The sequence below is a fragment of the Paramormyrops kingsleyae genome, chromosome 6 (genome assembly GCF_048594095.1).
Source record: "Paramormyrops kingsleyae isolate MSU_618 chromosome 6, PKINGS_0.4, whole genome shotgun sequence".
In the NCBI taxonomy this organism is placed as follows: Eukaryota; Metazoa; Chordata; class Actinopteri; order Osteoglossiformes; family Mormyridae; genus Paramormyrops; species Paramormyrops kingsleyae.
The window spans coordinates 4,327,280-4,351,836 of record NC_132802.1 but is presented as its reverse complement, the minus strand read 5'-3'; the positions used below and the strand labels follow the sequence as shown (position 1 = coordinate 4,351,836).

At 43.5% G+C, this 24,557-nt stretch overlaps 1 protein-coding gene across 2 annotated transcripts in view; it reads right to left on the bottom strand.

Moving 5' to 3' along the window:
• The window catches only part of phc2a (polyhomeotic homolog 2a (Drosophila)), a 46,908-nt gene that overhangs the window by 18,673 nt on the left and 3,678 nt on the right, over positions 1-24,557 (bottom strand). The window contains exons 2-4 of one of the 2 annotated variants that reach the window (XM_023841625.2): positions 10,547-10,764; positions 4,631-4,789; positions 1,648-1,725 (exon numbers count right to left, since the gene is read on the bottom strand). In XM_023841625.2, the coding sequence (XP_023697393.2) occupies positions 1,648-1,725; positions 4,631-4,789; positions 10,547-10,705 (396 nt within the window). In that variant the 5' untranslated portion in view covers positions 10,706-10,764. Of the gene's footprint in view, positions 1-1,647; positions 1,726-4,630; positions 4,790-7,302; positions 7,517-10,546; positions 10,765-24,557 lie in introns of those variants that run through there. The other variant, XM_023841626.2, reaches the window with a different exon arrangement.

Genomic DNA, 24,557 nt, shown 5'->3' with positions numbered 1-24,557 from the left:
CACAACACTATGGTCTAGCTGCAAAAGCCTGTACTCACCCAAAACAATTAACTCATGTCTCAAAAGCAAATAACTCCAATGAAAAGTCAGTGCCACCACAATGAAAAGTACAATCAGCCTCGTTTTAACCATGAGAGTCAAAATGCTTAGATACATTGTCAGTAAGTCAGAGTAAGTCTGCTCCTGAGCTCCACAATGCTGAGTGATACTTGGTTCCCACTTCCTCACTGTTACTGACTGATTATTTTTCTTTAGCAAACTAATAGTTTTGGTTATAAGATTATTGCAGTGGCAAACTACATAATCTATTTTGACCAACCTGACTAAAGCAACTGAAAATTGTGGCAAATGATGACAAATATACAAAACCAGTTGCATATATGCACTAAAACATTTGGAAATTTGTGTGAAGTGATGAGAAATGATGTTCTGCTGTGCAGAAGTGACATTATGGTTTGGGGATCACACCTGTTGTTTTGCTAATGTTAATTATTTAAGAAATGCTCCAAAGCGGTCGAGATAAACTGTAACTGCAATCATGGATCTTTCCACTTATTTCCTTGCCTCCAATCTTCTGGAAGCAACCAGTCAACAACAGAGATAAATATTAGTTTAAAGCAACAGGTTAAGTAACATTTATCTTTTTTAACCAAAAGTTAGTGTGCAACCTAACTGAATCTACACTCTCAGAAAAAGGTTACAAATTATACTTTTGCTGGTCACTGGGGCTGCACCCTCAAGGGTCTGCCAACTGTACCCTTAGCTGTGGGTAATTGTACCTTTTAATGTACAGAAATGGACTCTGAGGAACATCCCAAAGGTACAAACAGCATTAATGTACCATCGATGATACAGAAATGTTCCTCAGAGTCTATTTCTGTACCTTAAAAGGTACAATTACAAGGATACAGCCCCAGTAACAAGCAATAGTACACATTTTTACCCTCTTTTCTGAGAGCGTACAGTAGGTCTGTTGGCAGGTGACCTTTCTAATTTGACTCAAGGTCTGTCGGTGGGTGTCCATTATTATTTACTCTAGAAGTGCCAGCTGACCATAATGCAGTTTAAGCAGATGGTGTGTATGGTTTCTGTCACTTTTTCTACAGTACCCTTGAGCAAGGAGCGTGATCTGAATTGCTCAAGTAAAATTATCAGTCACTGTGAAACATTGCATCAGCTAAGACACTAAATGAATATTTAGCACATTCTAATTAATTTATTCAGAACTGTTTTCCAGCTTTTGCCAGTAGCACTATTTGCCATGGTGAGACACCACTTTAAACCAGGTTCAATTTATTTTTATATGAAAAACTTCAGTTAGTCCCAAAGGACTAAAAACAGCATCACAGACTGATATAAAACCAGTAACACAGCAGTATATAAAATGACAATATAATACAATAGTGAAAATGCGACTTGAAAAACACAGAAGATAACAGAAGGAGATAATATTGGCTTTGTGAATGAATCTGAAAACAGAGAAAAGAGCTTAGCGGCCAGCAAGTAGTTGCGGATGGATGGAAGGAGGGATAGATGGATGTATGGATGGATGAGACAGACACAGACAGACAGATATGCTGAAGAGTGTTGTGTTCCAGGGTCAGTGTGGCCCAGTACCACTGATTATGGAAGATGGATTAGACTTACCGTGGTCTGCGAGGATCCTGCCCGCTGGGGGGCAGAGCCATTCTGAGTAACGCTTTGTCTCCCTGCCACGATGCTGGCCTGCAGGAAAATGAGCAGGAGTTACAGGAAGTTGGGAAAAGCGCCTGGAGTCCAACACAAAGGCCATTAATCACAGTCAGTGCACAGAAAAAGCCATCGTCCCTTTTCAGACATTCATTCAGTCTCTTTCACCCATTCTTACCATTCTTAGATGGGTGAAAATTATTCCTTGTTAAAAAAAACAGGGGGTGTACATCATTCACACGGTGTAGTTTAAGAAATAATAATTATAATAATAAAGTATGTGCAAATACAGTGACAGGAATTAAAGTAATTCTACCGTAATAAAACTCTCAAGGTCTTCAGTGATTCTTAATGTTCTTTTTAATTTATAAAAAGACTTAAGTTACAAAAGCATGAATCCTGATCACCCACAAGGCTCATTCACCCAGCACAGGCCTCAGATATCCCAGTGCCACCAGCAAGCGGCACGTAGCAGACAAAAGGGCTTTGAGCAACGTGCGCACGTGGGAGGTAAGCGAGCCCCGGGGGGGGGGGGCACTAGGCCGTCCATCAGCGTCAGCAGAGCCACAGGGAGATCGATGGCCGTCCACGGGTGTTTCCTGACGTTATGTGTGATTAGCTGCCCGCAGGGAAGCAAAGTGCCCAGCAACCGGCCTCCATCTCCCCCAGATGGCAGTGAGGAAGGAGCCAGGAGCCTGGAGGGCCAGTCAGGAACGCAGGGCCCTGTGGAATGCGACGTGTCTGCAGAGTAATGCGCTCCATGTGGCACCACGACACGGCATTTTCACTGCTACGCAGTGTGTTTCCACACTGGAAAATAAACATTTCCTCCCTTCTGCCCCATGCGGAGGCCTTTGTGGCAGTAATTTGAGGGCTATTCTTAATCACAGTGTGACAGGTTGGGTTGGCCCCCGGTAGAATGGCATTAATCACTGTGACAGATGCAGAAGCCCTACGCAGAGAGTGCGGACACTGATTCAGGGTCTGGGGACTTCCTGTGAGCAGGGCCCACTCAGGTTTCACGCAGGTCTGCTCCACACTAAATGGAAATGTCAGAATACAAAGGAAGACTCACCACATAGGAAGCTGTTTTTCAGGATAAGATTTACTTAAAATTAGAAGTTTTAAATTCAGTAAGAGTACTTAGAGTACTTATTGAGTGCTTCCTATTTATAATGATTTTATTTGCTTGCACAGACAGATATTTAATTAAATGATTCTGTTTATTGCCTTGTGGGGGACTGGGAGCTGGATGGATGAATCGGAGAGGCGTCTACAGTTTTGCAGGCGCTTAACCGGTCCGTCGTGGCTAAGATCGAACTGAGCCAAAAAGCAAAGCTCTCGATCTATTGGTCCATCTTTGTCCCTACCCTCACCTATGGTCATGAGCTATGGGTAATGACCGAAAGAATGAGATCGTGAATACAGGCGGCCGAAATGAGGTTTCTCCGCAGGGTGTCTGGGCTCTCCCTTAGGGATAGGGTGAGAAGTTCGGATATCCGGGAGGGCCTCAGAGTAGAACCGCTGCTTCTTCACGTCGAAAGGAGCCAGTTGAGGTGGTTTGGACATCTGGTGCGGATGCCTCCTGGGCGGCTACCCGGAGAGGTTTTCCGTGCATGTCCTACAGGGAGGAGGCCCCAGGGCAGGCCCAGGACTCGCTGGAGGGATTATATCTCTCGGCTGGCCTGGGAACGCCTCGGTGTCCCCCCCGAGGAGCTGGTGGAGGTAGCTGGGGAGAGGGAGGTCTGGGTGCCTCTCCTGAAGCTGCTGCCCCCGCGACCCGAACCCCGGACAAGCGGCAGATGATGGATGGATGGATGGATTGCCTTGTGGGGGACTGGCATCCCATTAAGGGTCTCCCCACCTGGTGCTCCGTTCTTCCTGGGATAGGCTACAGGGTGTTATACCTTACGAGCTTTACTGAAATTCACAGCAAAAATCATATATTGGAATCTGAATGAATGATGTCAATACTCCAACTTAGTTTCTTGTCTTTCATTTAAATAGTTAATACTTCATTTCCCATCATTATTTGCACCTCAGGCAAATGTGTCTGTGTCCCGCTGAGAACATAAAAATACTTGCAAGTGTTCTGTCCAAGTGGGATGGCCAAACCTTACACGTGATTCCGGTATAAGACGAGACGTGTCCATCTAGCCGGCGAGATATTCTGACCATGTGATCGATACATTTTAAAGCCCTTCTCTTGTTTCAAAGGATCCTTTCTCCAAAGTTAAGACAGAGAGCTTTGTAAAGACCAAGGCACATCAATCTGAGAAACTATTCAGGCACGTGACGCTGACAACGACAGATGTCAGAAACCCAAATGAAGACGACTCTCTTTGGAAAACAGTACATATACACACAGAGACGCATGTATAACCTGAAGTGCAGGCCTGCAGGAAGCATGTGACAGGAAGTAGCAGGCACCCTAGATTGTATATTATTTGTTATTTACACTATGTTCTAAATAACCACATCATTAGTGCATATTTTCTGACTGACAGTCGTTTGTGTTATTTTCACCTCCCAGGGCAAAAGAGAATAAAATATATAAACAATTCAAAACTGTTTTTGAAACATATGCTTTTGTCTTATTATGACCAAAGCAGCAAATATAAATATCTAGTGGACTCCCTTGGCAATAGTTTTTTGGATTGCTGACAGATGGAAGGGGACCACTGGTTACGGTCATGTCATGTGTGGTTGGACCTTGGCTGCCTGTAGAGTGTGAAGGTGCGTTTGTGAGCATGTGTCCTGTGATGGACTGGCCTCCTTTCCTGGGTGTCTGTCCCCTGCCCTCACGTCCCTGTACTGGATAAGTGAGCGTGGAAGATGAGGGGACACATGTACATTATACACACATGTATGCACACAGTTAAAGCCATAATCGCAATAAGCACATGTGATCTCTGTAATGTCTGGCTGCGATGGCACTTGCCTGTTGCACGGCGGCCAGGCTCTGCAACTGCGCGCTGCTCAGGTGCTGCTGCTGCAGGGCGGCGGTCTGCAGCATGAGGTGCTGCTGCTGGGCTGCATACATCTGCTGCAGGTACTGCGCAGCTGTGCTGGGCTGCCGGTGCAGGGCCTGTTGGATCACCTGCAGAGAGCAGGAGCAGAGAGGTTTCAGTTAGAGCATCACCGTAAGATCAAACACAACAGAACCAACTGTCTGGTCGCATGATCTACGGTTCAAACTGCGGATGTTCAACAATGCCCCCTGTACTTGTGGAACTTAACCAACCACCAATGAGGAATGAACAACAGTGTTTCTCAATCCGGTCCTTGGGAATTTCCCGGCAGTCCATGTTTTTGCACCCTCTCGGCTCCTGGGAGGGAGCAAAAACGTGGGCTAGCTGAGAGTCCCCAAGGACTGGATTGAGAAACATTTCTCTACAGAGCAGATAATGGGTTCACTTTAACTTATATCACAATCAGGGAAGATACAGTGATGCCTGTGTACAGATTTACACAATAATTTATGCTCGTACTGATATCTGCTAATGAGTTTGGAAATCCTGACCTTTATGACACGTACACCAAATCCTGACCTGATACATCAGCAGACCACAGCCTGCCTGAGCTGCAGGGCTCTTTGCATCGCCATATGTTTATGCTTCCTTTGTGTTTGTACCAAATTCAAAGTGAAAAGGGTAGAAAGCTACAGAAATCAGCAGCCAAAATATTTTAATGTGTTTAAGACATATTTAAGGACCTAAATCAAAACAAAGTTACATCAGCCTCCTGGACCACAGACCAATATACAAACATAGTTACTCACACAATAACCAGGCTCAGCAAAAAGGGAACTTTAGCCTCTCCTTTCCAACATAAGGCAAATATAACAATCTCTGTCATTCAATCCTTTTCTGTTCTTGCTCCATAATCAATCATCCCGTCATCAACAGAAGTGTCAAAATGTACATTGCTGGACGGGATCTGTCATTAAGCGGCATCAGCATCAGCAAGTCCCCAGGCCAGGACAATGAATCCTCGACAGATCCCAGGTCAGAAGGCACCCCCCCCCCCCCAAAGCCACAATGCCCTGCTCCCCCACTCCACGCAAGCCCAGACCCCGGAGTAGTTCTTCACATGTGCCCCGATATTCATGGGACAACAAAAGAGATGGCTTTGGAAACACGAACCCTCACCTCGAAACAACAGGACTCTCTCTGACTTTAAGCCTTCTGTGTGGCTGCTGTTTCATCCCATCCGCCGGTGAGAAATGGCCTGAGTGGGCTACGCATACGGGCACCTTCCTTCCAAATTACCGATGGCTTACGTTCACTTATAGATCCGGAAGACGATCATCCAAACTGTACTAGCTTCATACGCCTCAGACAGGTGTCCATGTAGCCATTTGGGGATTCTTATTTATATATTTGTTTGATTGATTGATTTTTATTTTATTTTTTTCGCATGTGTGATGTTTTTCTTCAGAAATATTTGTTGACAAATCTGCCAGACTCTGTTTTCTAAAACACTGCATGATGAGTGTATACTAACCGTCTGCCGGCGTATACCGCCATACACTGCCGTGTACCTAGAATGATGTGCTCATTTAATGAAGACTTAAATTACAAAGAAATACATTTCATCTGTGTAGCACATCTGACAAATCTATCGTGCCATTTACCAGGTCAGGACAAGACTACATATATCATTTTCAGCTATTTAAGTACAACACTAGCACCATCAGTTTTCCAAAAATCAACTATCTAGCAAGGTTTTTAAAATATTTTTTTACCAACAAATATGCATTCATGGTTTCCTTTTTTTGCAGCCAAGAAAATAGTGCTTGTATTTTAAGTTTGTGTAACAAAAAAATGAACAAATTAAATATTATGTGGTTATAATGTATCTAATATAAGTGATATCCCAGATAGCACACATATGTTGAAATGACTGATTCCATATCAGACAAAAAGGTTGAAACGACGTTGATCTTCAATCTTTCACTTTATATCAACATTGAATCAAGGTTTTGCAACCATCAGTTTTTCAATATTGAACATCTGACCAAAAATCAATTCAGTTTCAACGATGATAATGTAACACTTACCATAATTCAACGCATTTAACAATAATTCAACGTTGAAACAATAACATGGTGCTATCTGGGAAACATTATGCACTATAATTATAATTCCAATTTTAGTAGGCCTACTTCTGTAACTCCCCATAACCCTGTACTGGATTAACATTTAAAAGTGGGAAGAATACATTACAAATACTTATTCATCTAGTCTTACAGTGGAATTCATTTGCATTAAACAGTAATAATACGTAACTGAAAACAAAGATTAAATATTTAGGACCCACAAGAGCACATTTCCTGATTTGAGCTTTCAGCAGACTGAAAGTTCATGTAAATCCTGCATCTACCACGCTAGATAAGATAATACGGATTTAGTGAGTTGTATTCATAATCATTCATAATCGTGTGTTATAGCACAAATTTGCCGACATTGGATTTGCGGCAATAAAGATTTTGATCTGATCTGATTACTAAGAGGCTTTCAACTCTCACTAGACAGTGGTTCATTCCTCCAAAACAATTACACAAACACATAAACATTACAATACATTAAGCAAAGTAAACTGTTCACATACCAAGTCTGATAACTTCACCAGTAACGACGAGTGCTTCAAAAGATGGAGATGGAAATAATGATAAAATAATCTAGCGTGTGTCCTTCTGAAGCAACACAGCGCCTGGCTTTTTACTCTGATAGTAATCTAACTACAGTGGAACCTTTTTCCTGTATTACGACGCAGATCCATCAAAGTTTATCCTCGCATGGCGCGGTATCCCCGTGATTCTGCCAGTAAGCCTCTAAGTCATAATGTGAAATACACGCCCCTCTCTTCCTCTTAACCAATGGCCGTGCTGAAGCTCCGTTGCCCCGCCCACTTGTTCTCATTATCTTTTCACTGAAGCACTGCATGTGCTTTCGCCATTCTTATGCCGGGTAAAGGGCTAACCTGCGACCCCGGGACCCGGCTGTGCCCATTCCCAAGATTCCTGCTTACCATCCACCGTGAGGGGGGGAGGCTGTATTTTGACGTGATTGACGCCCACATTCAAGAGCGTCTTTGTCTGCGCCTCCGTATTGACAGCGCCGTGAGATCCGTGCTAGCCGGTTCTCAGCATTTCAGCCTTCAGACCTGTCAAAGCAGGAGGTTGAAACGTGACATAACCCGACCCTGATAAAACTGAATCTGCGTTACCTCACTACATATTCTCACGGCTTTTTGAGAACGACAAACACGTCCCGTCGTGGAGTGAGCTGCCAGAGCCCCGCACCTGTGTCCGCATTGTAATTCATCATTAGGTGGCTTGGGGGTGAACTTATTGTGTGTGTGAAATTCCTGGGATGTTTTGGCGGGCATATTTAATTTGGTGTTAGTCACTGCATTGAACAAGACGAGTAAGTCTCAGGAAAAAAGTAAAATAATAACAAAAAGCAACCAAGAACAATGGGGCAAGTCTGAAAGAAGCGGCACGAGGGAGCAGGTGGGCGCTGCAGCCTGGGGTGTGAAGTATTAGGGTTAGGATCATGCGTCAGCACTTCCACTATTATCCTTCCAGAACAACATGCAGTGTTGCCTGTTTATACATCTGGATATTTTTATGACGTGGATCAAGTCACTTGTATTGTGGCATCACTAGATCGAGAGAACTAGCGAGTGAACGTCTTGGGTCATAAGTTTCCTCTCAGCAGTGCAGTACATAAAATAAATGCAACAGCATACACTACCTTCGCACCTTTATACGGTGCGTTTTAGCAGGTACCTGTACCACCCTGCAAATCTGTCCTTCTTTGTATTTCTGATGTTGCTTTTGTGTGTTTGATTCGGCTACCAAGAACCTATCGGGAAGCTTTCCGGACCCCCCAGAATTTTATTTCTGTCTACGGACCTGCCACTAAGGCATCAGCCGGCAAGTGGAGGTAGGTTTTATTCTTCAAGGTGGGAAACCATTGTGACGATAGGCTAATGTTCCCAGATTTGTAGAGCAGGGATCGAGAAAGGGGTCAGACCTTGTGTACAAAAGAGCAATGCTATTGTTTGTGCAACGAAATTAACCACTTTTATTTCAGTCTAGTTTAAAAGCAAAACTGTTTAAGTGCTAGCCAAATTAAGTGCTAAACTTTTACCATGAAGTAACTTTACCTTATTCTTTTTAGTGGTCCTGAATTTTTTTTAAACCAGAGTAATGAAGACCAAACTGAAGGTGACTGAGGTGTTTTCATTGAAATGCTTGGCAGGTTACTTGATATTATTATTATCCGGATACATTTTTGTGAAATTTTCTGTCATTTAAAAACATTAATTATCACAGCTTATGAAATATTTTAACTTAAAATATTTCTTCTGGAATGATCTTCATGTGACTGAACATAGTGGCGCAGTGGGGTCCTGCTGGATTCGTGCGTTTCTCTAGTTGACCAAAGGATGGCAGCAGAGTGACGTGGTCGCTGAGATTCTGAAACGGTCTTTGAATATTAAAAAAGCGCAGAACTCTCAACAGATAGGTTTATAAAAGTTGTGAAGGATTCGCATATGATGTACATATTATATTACATTAAATAATTTTTAAATGTAATACTTTTCTTCAAAAGCGTGGTATAATTTGGTCCAATGATCGTTATAATATTTTACATAGGTTTATTCTATAAATTCAGAAACATTGGAATTTGAGTCATAACATTTTAGTTATACAAGCAATTTAATTTCTAGGTACAAAAAGTAAAGGTTTATATCGATATTAAAGAACTATAAAGTTGACAATGACCATACAAAGGACACTGGCAAAAGCAGCAATGAAGAGTCTTTAGTGATCTTACATTTTCCTTCTAGGTAGATTCAGACCAAATCAGGTTGGAAGTCAAGTCGGTTCACTTATAATTGACTTGGCAATGAAGGTGGCATGAGATCAATTACGCTACAGATTAGTGTTTAATTGATTGCTGAATGGCACCTCCAGACTGTGGTCCCAACACTTCATGTTGTGGAGAAGGTCCCAAGCCTTCACAACATATCACACGTCATTCATAAGCTAGGTATGAAAAATCAACAAAGAATCAGGACTTGACAAAAGTTCAAGGTACTGTCAATGACAGAAAAACAAAGCCCAGTCCTTTGTTCCAGAGAACAGCTCTACATTAGGAATTCTTTTCAGGCTGGTCCAGACAGCAGAGCCTTCAAATAACATTCAGATCTCAACAACACAAGAGCACTTCAAGAAACAAGAATCAACCAAGCCTAGCATTTTCATGACTGCAAGTCAACCATTTATCAACCTTCAAGCCAGCAAAGAGCTCAGTAAAGTCTCACACTGCACAGTAAACTCCCATAAGGAGAAAGGTGTGGTGTGACTCTGACAGCCCTGTCAGCTGCTGTCTCCGAGTCACAACGAGAAGGTAAATTTGGGGCCAGGTCCAGCTCCCATAATCCTCTACAGTCTACACAGTCTCAATGCAACATTTGCACTGTTCCAATATTTACGTTCTCATCAGTACAGACGCCTGACAATCTATTTTCACATTATAATTGCACATTCCATGTGATGTGCATTATGCACTATATGTATGGATGTATGCTGTCTGTATTGTACCTATGTCAAGTATCCACATTGCACTATTTCACAAATCACTGCATTTATCACCTATCTTGTGTTTATGCCTGTCTGTTGTGTATCTTGCATTTGTTCTCTTCATGTCCTAATTGTTAATTGATTGTCATGGCTGGTCCAAGCTGTGCCACAGCCTTGGTGGTGGCAGTAAAGATAGTGATTCATTATCAGTGATTCTGATAATGTGAGCCTGAGTGTAACAGGCTGGGGCTTGTGTACCTGGACAGTCTGGCGGTCAGGGATGCCGCTGTAGACGGATATCTGTGGCACCGCTGGCCTCCCGTTGCCGGTGCTGGACACGCTTGCCGTGGTGCTGCTCAGGTTGCCTGTCCCAGCGCTGCTGGCCACGGAGGCTGCAGCTCTCTGCTCGTTCTCCATGCCTACGCGTCCTTCCAACCGCCCAGTCACAGCAACACTTCACACGGGTGCGCCTTGACCTGGAGAAAGAGAGTGGAGGGGTCTTTATTTTGGGATTCCTTATTTTACTGGGAAAGCGGCAAAACATTCTCAGATCCAGAGGCGCCAGAAGGACTTCGATATTTGGGGGGGGGTGTATTACCATGAAATTGCAATGGGCACATCGTGAAAGGTTGTAAGAAAGATTGTAAGAAAAGATTTAAGATGTAAGATTTTTAATTATTTTATAATAATAAAAATTTCATCGTTTTAGGTAAGACTAACAGTGTTTATGGTACAGTTTCATAATCAACATAAAAAAATAACTAATCAATATGATACATTGATGATACAGAACTACAATCTTCGTTGGGTATATGTCCCGTCTTCGCGCTCTGCATGCACTGTGAACTGGCCTCAGTAACACACAGATTTGTAATGAAAGATAAAGAAGATCATATTATTTATTTATTTATTTATTTTTTGGAAAGGGGAGGGTCTGCTAATATTGGTGGGGAGAAACGTCCCCTTATTTCCAATACCCCTGCTTAGATCCATCCATCTATTGTCTACCTTGTCTGCATACCCAACACATGAACACAGAGGCCCTGTGTCTATCCCGGGATCCACAGGGCCCCACGGCTCAGGATACCCCTAGTGGGGATGCCCGTACATTGCAGGACAAACACATACACAGATACACTGTTTGGGCAAGTCTTACATTTGTCTCACTCCATTTCTTTCCATTATGGGAGGGAACCGAAGTACTCAGATACATTCATGCAACCAGGTGGGACATGCAGTCTCAACACACATTTTCAGTTATTATGGGATAAATTTACTCAAAGAATCTGGCCAGATAAATACACCACAAGTCCATAACAGACGTAATGCATCATTCATGAATTTTATGATCCATTTTATGACAGCAGATCCATAATACACCTTCAAGTTCCTCGAAATTTTAAAGCTGTTTTATAATTATTGCCCCCGCAATAAACTTAATTTGAGTTGCCCCAAAAACTGGCAGGCTGTAGTGTGCAATTACCATGCTACCTGTAGTTCCTTTGTTCCATAAAACACACCCGCGATGTCAAATGCAAGCTGCTCTCTCCTGCTCTGACTCCTCACCCACGTGCGTGTAGGTTGCCCGAAAGAGGTGAAAGGTGAAAGAATCGGGTTACAGACGAATGACCTGCTGAGAGGCCCTTCAGAGGAAACAGAGACAAACGACACTGATAGCTTAACACTACACCCGCAGCTCTAAAACGAACAAAACAGAAGTGACCATGAACAAAACAAGCTTATTGCTCTGTTCTTCCAAAGCTTTTGTCATGCAGCAGTAAAATTAATGAACTATATCTCTTGCGCGAGGAGTCACACCACCATATTCCGGCACATAAAGACTCACAAAAAAAACTACACTGAAGAACGCAAGTGTGCAATCAAATCAAAGTTGTGTGTAAGATCTGGAGCTGTTACTGAGGACTGGGATTCAACTGAATCTGCAAGTCATCAACCAAGACCTTACAGGAGTGCACCCATTATATAAAACGCTCTCCATTTGCCAGAGGACATTATCTGTCTTTTTCTGTGCTATATGTGATGTATATTAGGCCTGACTGATCTATGTAGGTCTCTACTGGTCATGTCTTTTTTTCTAGTTGCCCTGCACTGAGGTACGGAGTATTTCTCCGGACATTTGGTGCCGTGGGGGGAAACCAGGACGATATCAGCCTATTTTGGCAGCTTCCGTTCTGTTCCCCTAAGAAATACAGGGCAGCCTGGTGGGTGCAAAGGACAGGGACAACACATGTCAGAGACAACAAATCTCCTTCCCCCTTTGATGTGTTATGACCCTGTGGGCAATGGGGATTGTCTTTCTGGATACTTCCGAGGTCATATATCAAAGGCCTCTACCGTAGCTCATGACTTCAGTTCGTTTAATCCATAGCAGAAATATAATGCATCGTGTCAATAAATAAAATATATAAAGATTCAGTTTACCCACAGCAATATGCTTAGTTGCTTTTATTTTGGGAATACTAAATAATATGATGAATAAAAATGCTATCAACCATCACAAAATTTTCCATCAAACACCTGTTAAGAAGAGAAAATGTAAATGAATTTAAGATGAATATTCCAGTACGCCTCTTTACCTCACTGGTTAGTAGTTATGTGCCTTTTCAGATAACCCTGATTTTATTTGTACATGGAAAGTTGCATTTTCATGGGATGTGTCATTTCTATAAATTCACAGATGATATGTTTATATGCTGATTTCAACAGTAGAATAACAATTAGTGGAATTGGTAGAACAATTATTATCATTCACATCACTTTAAACGGATCCTGAACTGAACATGAACTAATTTGAAATTTAGCGCTCTCATACAATACACCAATAAAATAAAATGCCATCATAGAATTTGAATTTAAATATATATGTTAAATAGCACACAGACAAACTATACTTACTCAGACTGGAAGTTAGTCAGCTGTGACAGCTTGCTGGTTCCCCCTCTGCACAAAGACCACAATCTCTGTAACACACGTCCCCATTTCACTTTTGGACGTCTGGCTCTCCAAACTACTATAGACAATTAAACAAATGTGCTTCAAAGGCTGGCCATTCTGGGGGGGCGGGGTTAATGAAGGGAGGGGAACAAGGGCTGGGCCACGTGTCCCACACCCACCCGACACACCAACAGCTACACCAACACCAGCAGCTTAGCCAAATGGACGGGACAGGCTGTGGTGTGAAGGGAAAGTGTACCTGTTCCCTTGGGCAAACACACACAGACACATACACACACACACACACTGACAGACACACACACACACAGACACACACACACACAGACACACACACTGACAGACACACACAGCCACACATACACACACACAGACACACACAGACACACACTGACAGACACACACACACACAGACACACACACTGACAGACACACACAGCCACATATACACATTTTTAGTTTTTTTGATTGCAGTCACAGATTTTTATAAAATTGAGTTTCCCTTCTGGGGACTGAAAAAATGGTTCAAGAATGCGATAACAGGTTTTTATCACATTGCGGGGACAATGAAATATGTACATACCCCCCCACAGAAACACATACACACATGTGCACACACTCACACTATGCACGCACAGATACTGATTCACCAGTACACGTAAAGTGCTCATCAGACTCACAGACACACAAATACCTTTGCATCTGCACACACACAACTATGCACTCACTCATACACACACAGAGATACACACACACACACAGATACACACACAGCTCGCAAACAAGCACAGACCCACAGTTAACTGAAGACTCCTTCATCCATCTGCGATACACCCAACACTGAACCCTCCATGGAGTTCCTCCCAAAAACCTGAACTGATCCTACATAGGACTAATTAATGAGCAGACAAGGGTGAAAGGCTCCTTGGGCCATGGCTGTGATTGATTACCTCACCCTCCTCCTGTGGGAGAGCGAGACGGGGTGGGGTGGGGCTGCGGGGGGGGGGGGCTATCCAGTCAGCCCAGTTTCTGGCAGAGGAACCGACATTCCTGCATGGTGTTGGAGTCTCAGCAGCATTAAGGATAAATGGAATACCAGGCCCTCTAATTGGCTCCCTCTCAGCCAGCATAGGTAACTCCCTGAGGATCATGTATTTCAGCAAACTGTTATCCTGTAAAGTGCGGACTTAGGACCTCCTGAAGATGGCCAGCAGATTAGTCCCTGTCACTTCCTCAGCTGTCCCGTTCCCTACTGTTAGAACCGAGACGTCGCTCCTTGATGACCGGCCAGCGTCCTGCGCAGTCTGAGCTAGAACGGCGGCGTGCATGCAGCACATTGACAATGCAGTTATCCTGTGACCGCATGTTCGTGGAATGTGACTGGAAAGCAAGTGGAAAGACCTCAGCGATCCTCAACAGGGTCCCAATGGCCACGCTCTAGCACCGGAGTCCTAAACATCCACTCAGAATTTTTACATAGATGCTGCACGAAATAGATGTTGCTGTTAGCGCGCAAACAACGGCTCCTCGCTCGTGACACAGCGGCCCGACTCCCGCACTGCAATAAAGTACGACGGAGAAGAGACCAAGAAGAGAACTTCTGTGTGAGTTCTTAGTAAAGTCTGGGCTTCCATTTGTTGTCAGTCTGCTATCTAATGGTGTCACTCATACAATAAAGTCCAAGTCCAATAGTATAGCCTTAAGCAGGGCACCGATACTGCAAATCCCCTAGGAAAGTATTCTGTGCAAACTGTTATTGCTTAAAATATCGGAAATTAACACCTTAAAATAATGTTCCTGAAAATCTTGATTGTTCAGTGTTACATTGCAGTATTGTCAGTGATTCTATTGGAGTTGCCTTCAAAGAGCACAATGCTCAGATCATAGTTTCTATACTCTTCAATACTCTTTCATTAACCAACAAATGAATGAGTCTATTGATTCATTGGTTGGTTGATGAAATAAATAATCATACTGATTACCAATAAAGCAAAAATCGTTGGTTAAAAAAACGCCGGACACTTCATTGTTGCAGGGTTGACAGCTCCCTCGCATCAGCCGTGACACTCACACTTTCAGGGTCACACAAGTCATCTTATGGTAAATCTATATTATTCCATTATAAACCTAAAAATGGCTACATAAGAAGTGGCGGGGGTGGCATGGTGGTGCAGTGGTTAGAACTGCTGCCTCACGGCAAGAAGGTCCTGGGGTCAGGTGTGGGTCCTTTCTGTGTGGAGCTCACATGCTCTCCCTGTGTTTGTATGGTTTCCACCGGGGGCTCTGGTTTCCTCCCACAGTCCAAAAGCATGCAGGGCAGGTTTATTGGCAAGTTTAAATTGGCCCTGTAATAGTGTGGCTGTGTGTGTGCCCTGCGGTATGTTGGCGATTGCCCAGGGTTGGTTCCATCCCGTTCCCGGGATAGGTTCCAGTCCCTCCCGCAACCCCAGTTGGGATTAAGTAGTTACACAGACAGTCAGATGGATGGGGAAGTGTTGGAGTAGTTTGCAAACCCTACAGACCATTTACAAGGTAATAAAACTATTACATACATGTAAATGGTGGTGCAGACATGTCTCAAATTTAAAATCTCACTCGAGCCAACTGACCAAAGCTGCCGCCCCTCTTATCCCATTTAATCAGGAACTGCAGAGTACCTCAGGGTAACAGGAAGCTGTAGCTTTGTTTGTGTGACAGCTGTCTGTCCTATACATCAAACCCAGTCCCCTTTACAGCTGCAACAGCAGCCCTTCTGCAAAAACAACACACACTCTTCTCACAGCATAACTTTTGGTAGCAGGATTTCCATTATCACACCTACGGGCCTCAGTGTCGTTTTCGGCACCCCTGACACGACGCGAGAAGCAGGAGAAGGCCGCACTCTACAGTAGCTTCCTCCTGTAGGCCTCACACCAGGAGAACCACTGTTTCTTATTCCTGCGTCTCCCTCCCATCCTGCTGACGTGAGTCACCTCCATCCAGAACATGCATGTACACGCTGAAGGCTTCTGCTTGACACCTCATGTCCAAAAAGTCTAAACACGATACAAAAACTCTAGACGCAAATAATGTCAAATCAGCCTCACAGCTGCTCATAAATAATCTTACATATGACTGTTGTTTTTCAGCATGCCTCGTGGATAGCACTGAAGTTAAATATAATGTGGGTGATGTTTTGGAGCTTATACTTTTTACATCTTTTATGCCACGGCCCGGCTGTAAAATGCATCATGTGCAGCCGGTGCTGTAGACAAGGCCTTTCGCGCCACATTAACTGCCCTCTCTAAAGCGGCAGGGGTCAAAACGAGCCCTTTAATCCAGAGGAGGCTACAAAGGCATAATGGAGGCAGTGAGAGCGCACAGCGCACTAGCTATTCCTCTATACGACCGAAGGAAACTCGTGTCATTCTGAATTCAGGTCTGGGGGGCCCTCGCATAGTGCCAGTTAATGTATAATTAGGGAAGCTTTAATCAATTGTTAAGACATTAAACGCTGTAGTTAATGGGTTAGTGCAAATGGCAGCACTATTTTCCAATCAGCTTTAGTAGCTCTGTCGTCGTCCAGCCCCACATCCCCCCCCCCTGGCAGAGCTAACAGCCCCAGCCTGATAACAGGTGCCTTTCATTTTAAACTCATTAAAGTTTTTCTCAATTGCTTTGGCACATTTCATGAAACATAATTAATATTCTCAGGACTATAAAAACATTTCTGAAAACAGTTCATATACGGTATATAGCACAACACTATGGTTTAGCTGCAAAAGCCTGTAACTCACCCAAAACAATTAACTGAGGTTTCAAAAGCAAATAATTCCACCAATGAATCAGTCAGTGCCACCAAAATGAAAAGTACAACCATGAGAGTCAAAATGCTTAGATACATTGTCAGTATGTCAGTGTATGTCTGCTCCTGAGCGCCAAAATGCTGAGTGATTGTTGGTTCCCATTTTCTAACTGACTGATCATTTTTCATTAGTAAACTGATACTTACGCGAGTAAGCCTGTCATTTATTTCAAATTGAAATGTAAGATTAGACTGATCATTTTTCTTTACCACACTGATACTTATTCATGTTAAAAATACTAGTTTAAACATTACAAGCAGTGTAAAAAAAAAAAACAGTAAAAATGGCAGCAAAATCATGTACTGAAACACAACAATATCGTGCCACTTCAATTTATGGAATATATTTTTAAATCATTTTGACAGCTTGGTTAATTGTTTTGCATGTGGTGGCTAACACGAAGATCACTTACATATACAGTTTTGGGTGTAAAATTATTACAATGGGAAACGTAATATACAGTATTTTGACCAACTTGACTAAAGCAACTGAAAATTGTGCCAAATGATGACAATTGTACAAAACCAGTTGCATATATGTACCTTGAAATTTGTGTGAAGCAATGAGAAATGATGTTCTGCTGTGCAGAAGTGACATTATGGTTTGGGGATCACACTTGTCTTGATAATGTTAAATGTTCTTTGAGAAATGCTACAAAGCAATCGAGAAAAACTGTAATGTGGTGAATGGGGTGTCATGTGAAAGAGCTAACCAAGCTTTCAAAACATATAAAAGATACATTCCATAAACTGCAGTGATATGGCATTGTTGTGTTTTTGGTTCCCACAGTACAGTACAGTTGCTGTTTTTGTGTTATACAGTGCTGTGTGATTTTTTTGTTTGCTACTGTACTGTGACTTGAGATCTGAAGAAGTTACGTGTGCATGCAGTGCTTTCTCCTGCCAGTGAACTTTACATACTGTAACGTGGAGCCTTGCAGTGTTCAAACTGGGGTCTTTGACACGAATAAGTATCAGCGTGGTAAAGAAAAATGATCAGTCTTTTCTTAACTTACCATACATTTCAATTTGAAATAAAGGACAGACACACCCATACTCACTTCACCTCCTTCACCATGTTTATCCTGGTGCTCTTTTGCTTGTGTCAGCTGCCACAGGGAGACCAGTGTATTGGGATGAAGTGTCCAAAACCATTCACTTACTAATTCCCTATATAGCAAATTACATAGGTTTTCCTATATATCACCCATTCCAAGCAGAGTCTGTCTTACACTGAGATACAATCACAGAAACCCTGCCACACGCGGCTCACTCTTCTTCCTGGTACTATACAATACAATGAGCATTTAAAGAAGAAACAGTCTCTCTATATAATATCTGTAAACCAAGGAGGAGTTTGGGTGTAAGACCATCATTAGGTTTAGCTCATTGGCTGCAGGATACTTCATGACAGCCCCTGGCCTTCAGCCACCCTGCCCAGGTTGCTGCAATACAGGATGTAGTCATTTGATGACATTTAAAACTAGATCTGAGTTATATTTTGAATTTATTAACTTATTTTTCTCAAAAATACTTCCTGTCCCCACAACTCCAGTGTTTTTAATTATAATTTCTCACACATTCTTGAAAAAAAAAAACATAAAACCATTAATCACGATTGAAATAAAAATGGAGGGACAGCATTCATTGATGCAGCTTCCGAAATTGTTTGTCTAGTTCAGGGAATGATGGTGTAGCATCATTGTATCAGTTTATGCACAGGAAGGCACAGGAACGAAGAAATGAGAAAACGTTGTGAAATATCCTGAACGGTACCCAGAATATTACGCAGAGCATGCAGCACGATGGGAAAGGGAGGAGGGCTGTAATGAAAAGGTCGTTGGTTCCAAATTTGGCTGTCCTGTCCTTGCTGGAGAAAAGCCCTTAACCTGGGTTACTCCAGTAAAACATTGGCTATATAAATAGGCAAAGAGTCACATTGGAGAGAAGTGTCACTTAAGCTAAATATAGAATATATCCAGCAAGGACATTCTTAAGAATTTGCATATGAAACGGAATTTGCGTAAATGTAAATTGGCATGTAAGATGTTTATGAGGTCAGATGCTAAACTCTCTGAACAGGTCTCTTTCTTTGAGGTTGTCATGACAAAACAAAGGCTTCATCAGCATCATTTGTACATCAAACAGCACTATTATTCTGACTATCCATATGAAACAATTGAATATTAGCCTGCCTGGGTAATACTGCATTGGTTGGGCTTATTGAAAATGCATATATTGCTATCACATTATTAGCATATAAATAAGTGATTCCCGCTGGAGGAAGAAACATGGCTTGATGATTTAATGAATAAATACATTCAAAAATCCATTCATATTTAGGCTGTGTTAAAGCCATTGGATCAATTGCTGCCATGTTTCCATTGACATTGGTGTGGCTGGGATTTCCTTTCGTGTGATTGGCTGTCTGCAGATATGAAATACTACTCATCTACCTTAAAATGCATATAGCCCATTGTGTTGTCTCTAATGTAAATGTCATTATACTACAAGAACATAACAGAACTACAGCTCTTGAAAAAATTGAGACCACTCTATGTTTTTTAAAAGTCTGCATTTTAAAATCTTGATTTAATTCTGGTTCTGCTGGCAGCTGGCTGCTTCCAGGACACAAGAACAAAGTGAAGCAGCAGACACTGGGAACGACCAGAAACCAGCCAGGTAGAGGACAGAAGCGACTTTCTAACGCCTGAGATGACTGTCAACTTATCCGGCAGTGCCTGATAAATTGGAGGATGACCTCAAGTGACCATTAAAAAGTAAGAGAAACATTGAGTGGTATGATGTGCACTGCTAGGGCAAGTTTGTAACAGGCTGCTAGAAGCAGGACTGAAGACTCATAAAACAAGGGAGAAGTCATTCATCAATGAGAAGCAGGGAAGAGCCAGGCTGCAGTTTGCAAAAAAATGTATGTTTTACACAGACGCACACCCATAAATTGAGAAATGAGTGAAAATGAAAATTCTTAATTTCACCAAGAGCTGTATATTCTGAAAATGTGTCACTGTTATAAACATCATTAAACATTCCGTTAGAATTATGGCGATTTTTATAGCCTATTCTTTAAGCTAAATTTCATCAGTGACGATTGATAAAAAATGATTACATTACATAAATGGCATGAAAAAAGTATATATCATAACCGATATTGTAATATATTATTAGACTATGCTGTAAACGCCACAGCACTGTAAGCCAGATGTGCAGGCATATAGAAGCTCGGCGACTGACCTCATGGACTTCGGCTGAAAACAAAAAGCAAATGCAGTGCGACGCCAGGGAAGCGCTTTTCTACTGCCAGGCAAGTCACACACCATCTCCAGTAAGTTCCTCACCCGAAAAGACCAATCACATCACGGCAAAGACCAATCACATCACGGCAAAGACCAATCACATCACGGCTGATCGGCAGTGCAAGCAGAAAAAAGTCACAGCTGACCAGCAATGACTGTGAACAGAAAGTGAGCAGAATAACATCAAAAGGCAGGCCTGTTTGTTTCAGGGCGCCTGAATAAGATTACTCCTGTGTGTTAAAACAGGAGGAGGTGGGCCCCGGGGCCGGGGGTAAGGAAGAAGACTGGCCGATGCGGAGAATAGGTCCCTCCTGAGATGGAGCGGAGTAAGGTGCCGTGTGCTTGGGGCCGTACTGCTCCAACTTCAGGACGGCACTTGTGACCAACACCTGATTTGGGGTAATGGTGAGTGTCAGGGACCCAGGAAAGCTGTGATAACAAGCCGTCCTTCATAATACCAGTTTAGGAAGACTAAACTGCATGCATAACAGTAGAAAGTTTTTTTCTAGCACCAAATTAATTCTAAAGCTCCTTATGTTCTTATCTTTGATGCCTCCCCCCCACCCAGGTTAGTGACCCTACTCTGGTTTTTATTACATACGAGCACGATACCCCTACATGGCTGCATGAGCGATCTCCACTCTTAATAAAGTCGTTTGCAGCAGTTTGGCGATCCGGCTGGAAGAGACCCACACCGGGGCATTTTACAGCTACTGGCTTCCTTCCAGAAGGAGCAGGCGTGAGGCTGTCGCTCGGCCCCCCTGCCCCCACCCCCCTTTCGGTTTCCGCCCGGCAGCCGGCAGTCAAACAGGAATACCGTGCGGAAGGCTGTCCACATGGTGACAACCCGGCACATGTGGCTTCGGCTGGGGAGGTTGATGAGTGAGCCAAGGCACTGCAGTAACCCTACCCTGGTGACAGGGGGTTTATTGATCGCGTTCTTCTGGTGCCAAACCCGACTTTCTCCCCATTTTTCTTCCTCTAGTGAGGAAGTCCAGCGGAACAACTGTTTCAAACTGACGAACCACCTAGAACTTTTGCGTCCTTGTGGAGTTAGACTGAATGCCAACCCTGCTTCATCCAGGAGAGCGGCTCGAGAAACACAAAGACAAAAGGACAGTCAAACACAAAGCAATGATAAATAAACAGAATAGGTGTGATCAACAAAGGAACTTAAATGACAGTGAAAAAGTGAAAAGACAAGCTAGATACAAGTTAGCAGCTAAATCCATAATCAGAAGTCAAATTAGACAGGTGCTGTTGGACAAGATGCAAGGATTATATATGTAAATATGTATACTGTATATGACCGACCCAATTCAGACTGTTCATGTGTTTGTTGCATTGAATGGTATTTAAATTACATTTAATTGTCTGTGTATGTTAATCAATTAGGATTGTACAGCTTTTCCATTTTGCTTTGTTATATTGGTGGATGTTTACAGAGGAGATTCAGCATAACCTTGCTCAAGGACGTGAGACTTGGTCCAGTTCAGCATCCTTTCGAAAAGCGCCCTTTTCCAGCCTGCCCTGCTACCCCCCCCCCCCCCCCCACCACAGGATTCAGCATGCAGACGTCTTTGGTGAGCCGGCGTTGGCATGTCAGTGGGCACACTGCGTCACCAGAGAAAACGTGCAAACAGGCAGGTGCCTCATAAGTCTTCCCCTGTAATTTGTGTTCAATACCCTTTGTCACCCGAAACAATGAAAGTCAGCTGCAGTTAGAGGAGATCAAAGCAGAAGCAGAGGTACAACTGCAGGAAGGGGACCCCTGGAGTCACCAGCACCCCCACCGCGTCACTAATGCACACTCTCTTTTCCTACAGTGTATCAACCTGGAGCCAAGGAGGCTTTTCTCTAAGAAAAAAATAGGTCCCTGAGGAACCATATGAGGAACCATATGAGGAACCATATAAGGAACCATATAAGGAACCAACCCTAGGACACACTGTTTACAGTACATTCCCAAAAATGTCTTCTTATTTTATTGATTCATGTCTTATGTATGCACTTTGAGGGGGGCATAGTGGCTCATGGGGCAGCCATGTGGCATCCCACCAGCAGGGGTATGGGTTCAGTTCCCTCCCCTGGTTCTGTGTACGTGTGGAGTTTGACTTCTTTCTCTGTGCTCACATTGAATTTGTGATGTAGGTGACCTAGTGTCTCAGAGTTTATCACAGCGCTTGAGTATGTGTCACTGTGCCCTGCCATGTGCTGCCTGAGATAGACTTCAGGCTTTGTGTGACCCTGCTATGGGCCGTGAGACATATGTAAGACACATGGACTTTATGGGACACATACCATTTAGCTTGTATTTCACACTAAAAGCCATCACAATGTGTTTAATGTTTTTAGTTCTGCAATATATTTTAAGCATTTTGTCATATTTCAGATCAAATTTGTTAGCAGCAGTTTGTTAGTCGGCCCCTCTGAGAGATCTTACCCCCCCAGAGACTCTGGATAAGGACGTAATAATTTATCCTCCAGCTTTCATTCTTGCTATTCTATTCCCTTTGTCCTAGATGGAAGAAAGACTATAAAAGGTAATTAGTCACATCTTTCCGGCTGCTGCAACAGTCTTTTCTTCCACACTCCGTAATGTCAGGTGTTTTGATTTATGGACAGCAGGAGATGTTAGCAAATCAAGTCAGAGGTTCCTTTGGCTCCTGGAGGAGCATAAGATTGTTACAGAAGCAATTAGCAGGGCTGATCCATACCCGTTTAGCAATTAGCAGGGCTGATCCATACCCAATAAGAAATTGCCGGACTGATCCATACCCGTTTAGCAATTAGCAGGGCCAATCCATACCCAATAAGAAATTGCCGGACTGATCCATACCCGTTTAGAAATTAGTAGGGCCGGTCCACACCCGTTTAGCAGTTAGCAGGGCCGGTCCATACCCGTTTAGCAGTTAGCAGGGCCGGTCCATACCCGTTTAGCAATTAGCAGGGTTGGTCCACACCCGTTTAGCAATTAGCAGGGTTGGTCCATACCCGTTTAGCAATTAGCAGGGCTGACCCAATAAGAAATTGCCGGACTGATCCATACCCGTTTAGAAATTAGCAGGGCCGGTCCACACCCGTTTAGCAGTTAGCAGGGCCGGTCCATACCCGTTTAGCAATTAGCAGGGCCGGTCCATACCCGTTTAGCAGTTAGCAGGGCTGGTCCATACCCGTTTAGCCGTTAGCAGGGCTGGTCCATACCCGTTTAGCCGTTAGCAGGGCCGGTCCATACCCACACTGTTCTGGGCCCATCCAGGCCCATGAGGTATCGCAGGCATGCACATTCGACGTCTCTCAGCAGGCCTCTTTGACTGCACCATGGTGATACCAGACATTTTATATTTCATCTCTGTTGGCACCTGTGCACCTCATTGTACCCCACTATCCATATCTGATTATCTCGATCATTTCATCTCACTGCTGGCCGCCACATGGACATACATTTATATGCGAGGAGGGTAACACGTGCACAAAGCACGCACGCAGAGGGAGCGGAAGATGTCTGAGACGCCTTGTTAGTGTACTCTCACACTCGACCTTCAGACACAGTGACTGTAAGCAGTGCTGTTGACATGTTATGCATGCAGATGAACTCACAATAGCAAAGTGGTCCATCTCTCTTTAGGCTTCCAGCTCGTAACGAAACACTGAATTAAGACGATCCTGTGCACTCCCAGGTGCGAGCACGCAAGAATTTTATTCAGAGAAAGATTGTGCAGGAAAGATAACTTTTTGTCCTGCTAAAGTCCACCAAATTTATTATTGTGGTTCTTTCCCAGCGGCCTTCATTTTCGCTCATGGGCAGAAGGACAGATCTGATATTCTGGAATTTTCCTGCTCTTGCGTACGGGTCAAGCGTCAAAGAAGCAGACAGATGTGGCAACACGTTTGACGCAGATGCTGAAACAAGCCTGAATGTGAGTGATCAGAGCATCGGCATAAGGGGTATATCTTACAAGGAAAGGTATAGGTCAGGCAAGGGAGACGCGGAACCAAACCAGGGCCAAAGGCCAGAGCTCTGCTAACAACAGGAGATTTATGTCTCCCAGCTGTGGGCTGGAGGACCCCCAAGGTGGGAATCTGGCCCTGAGCGTATGGATCACTCAGGTGAAGCAAGAACACCTGGCTGGCGTGT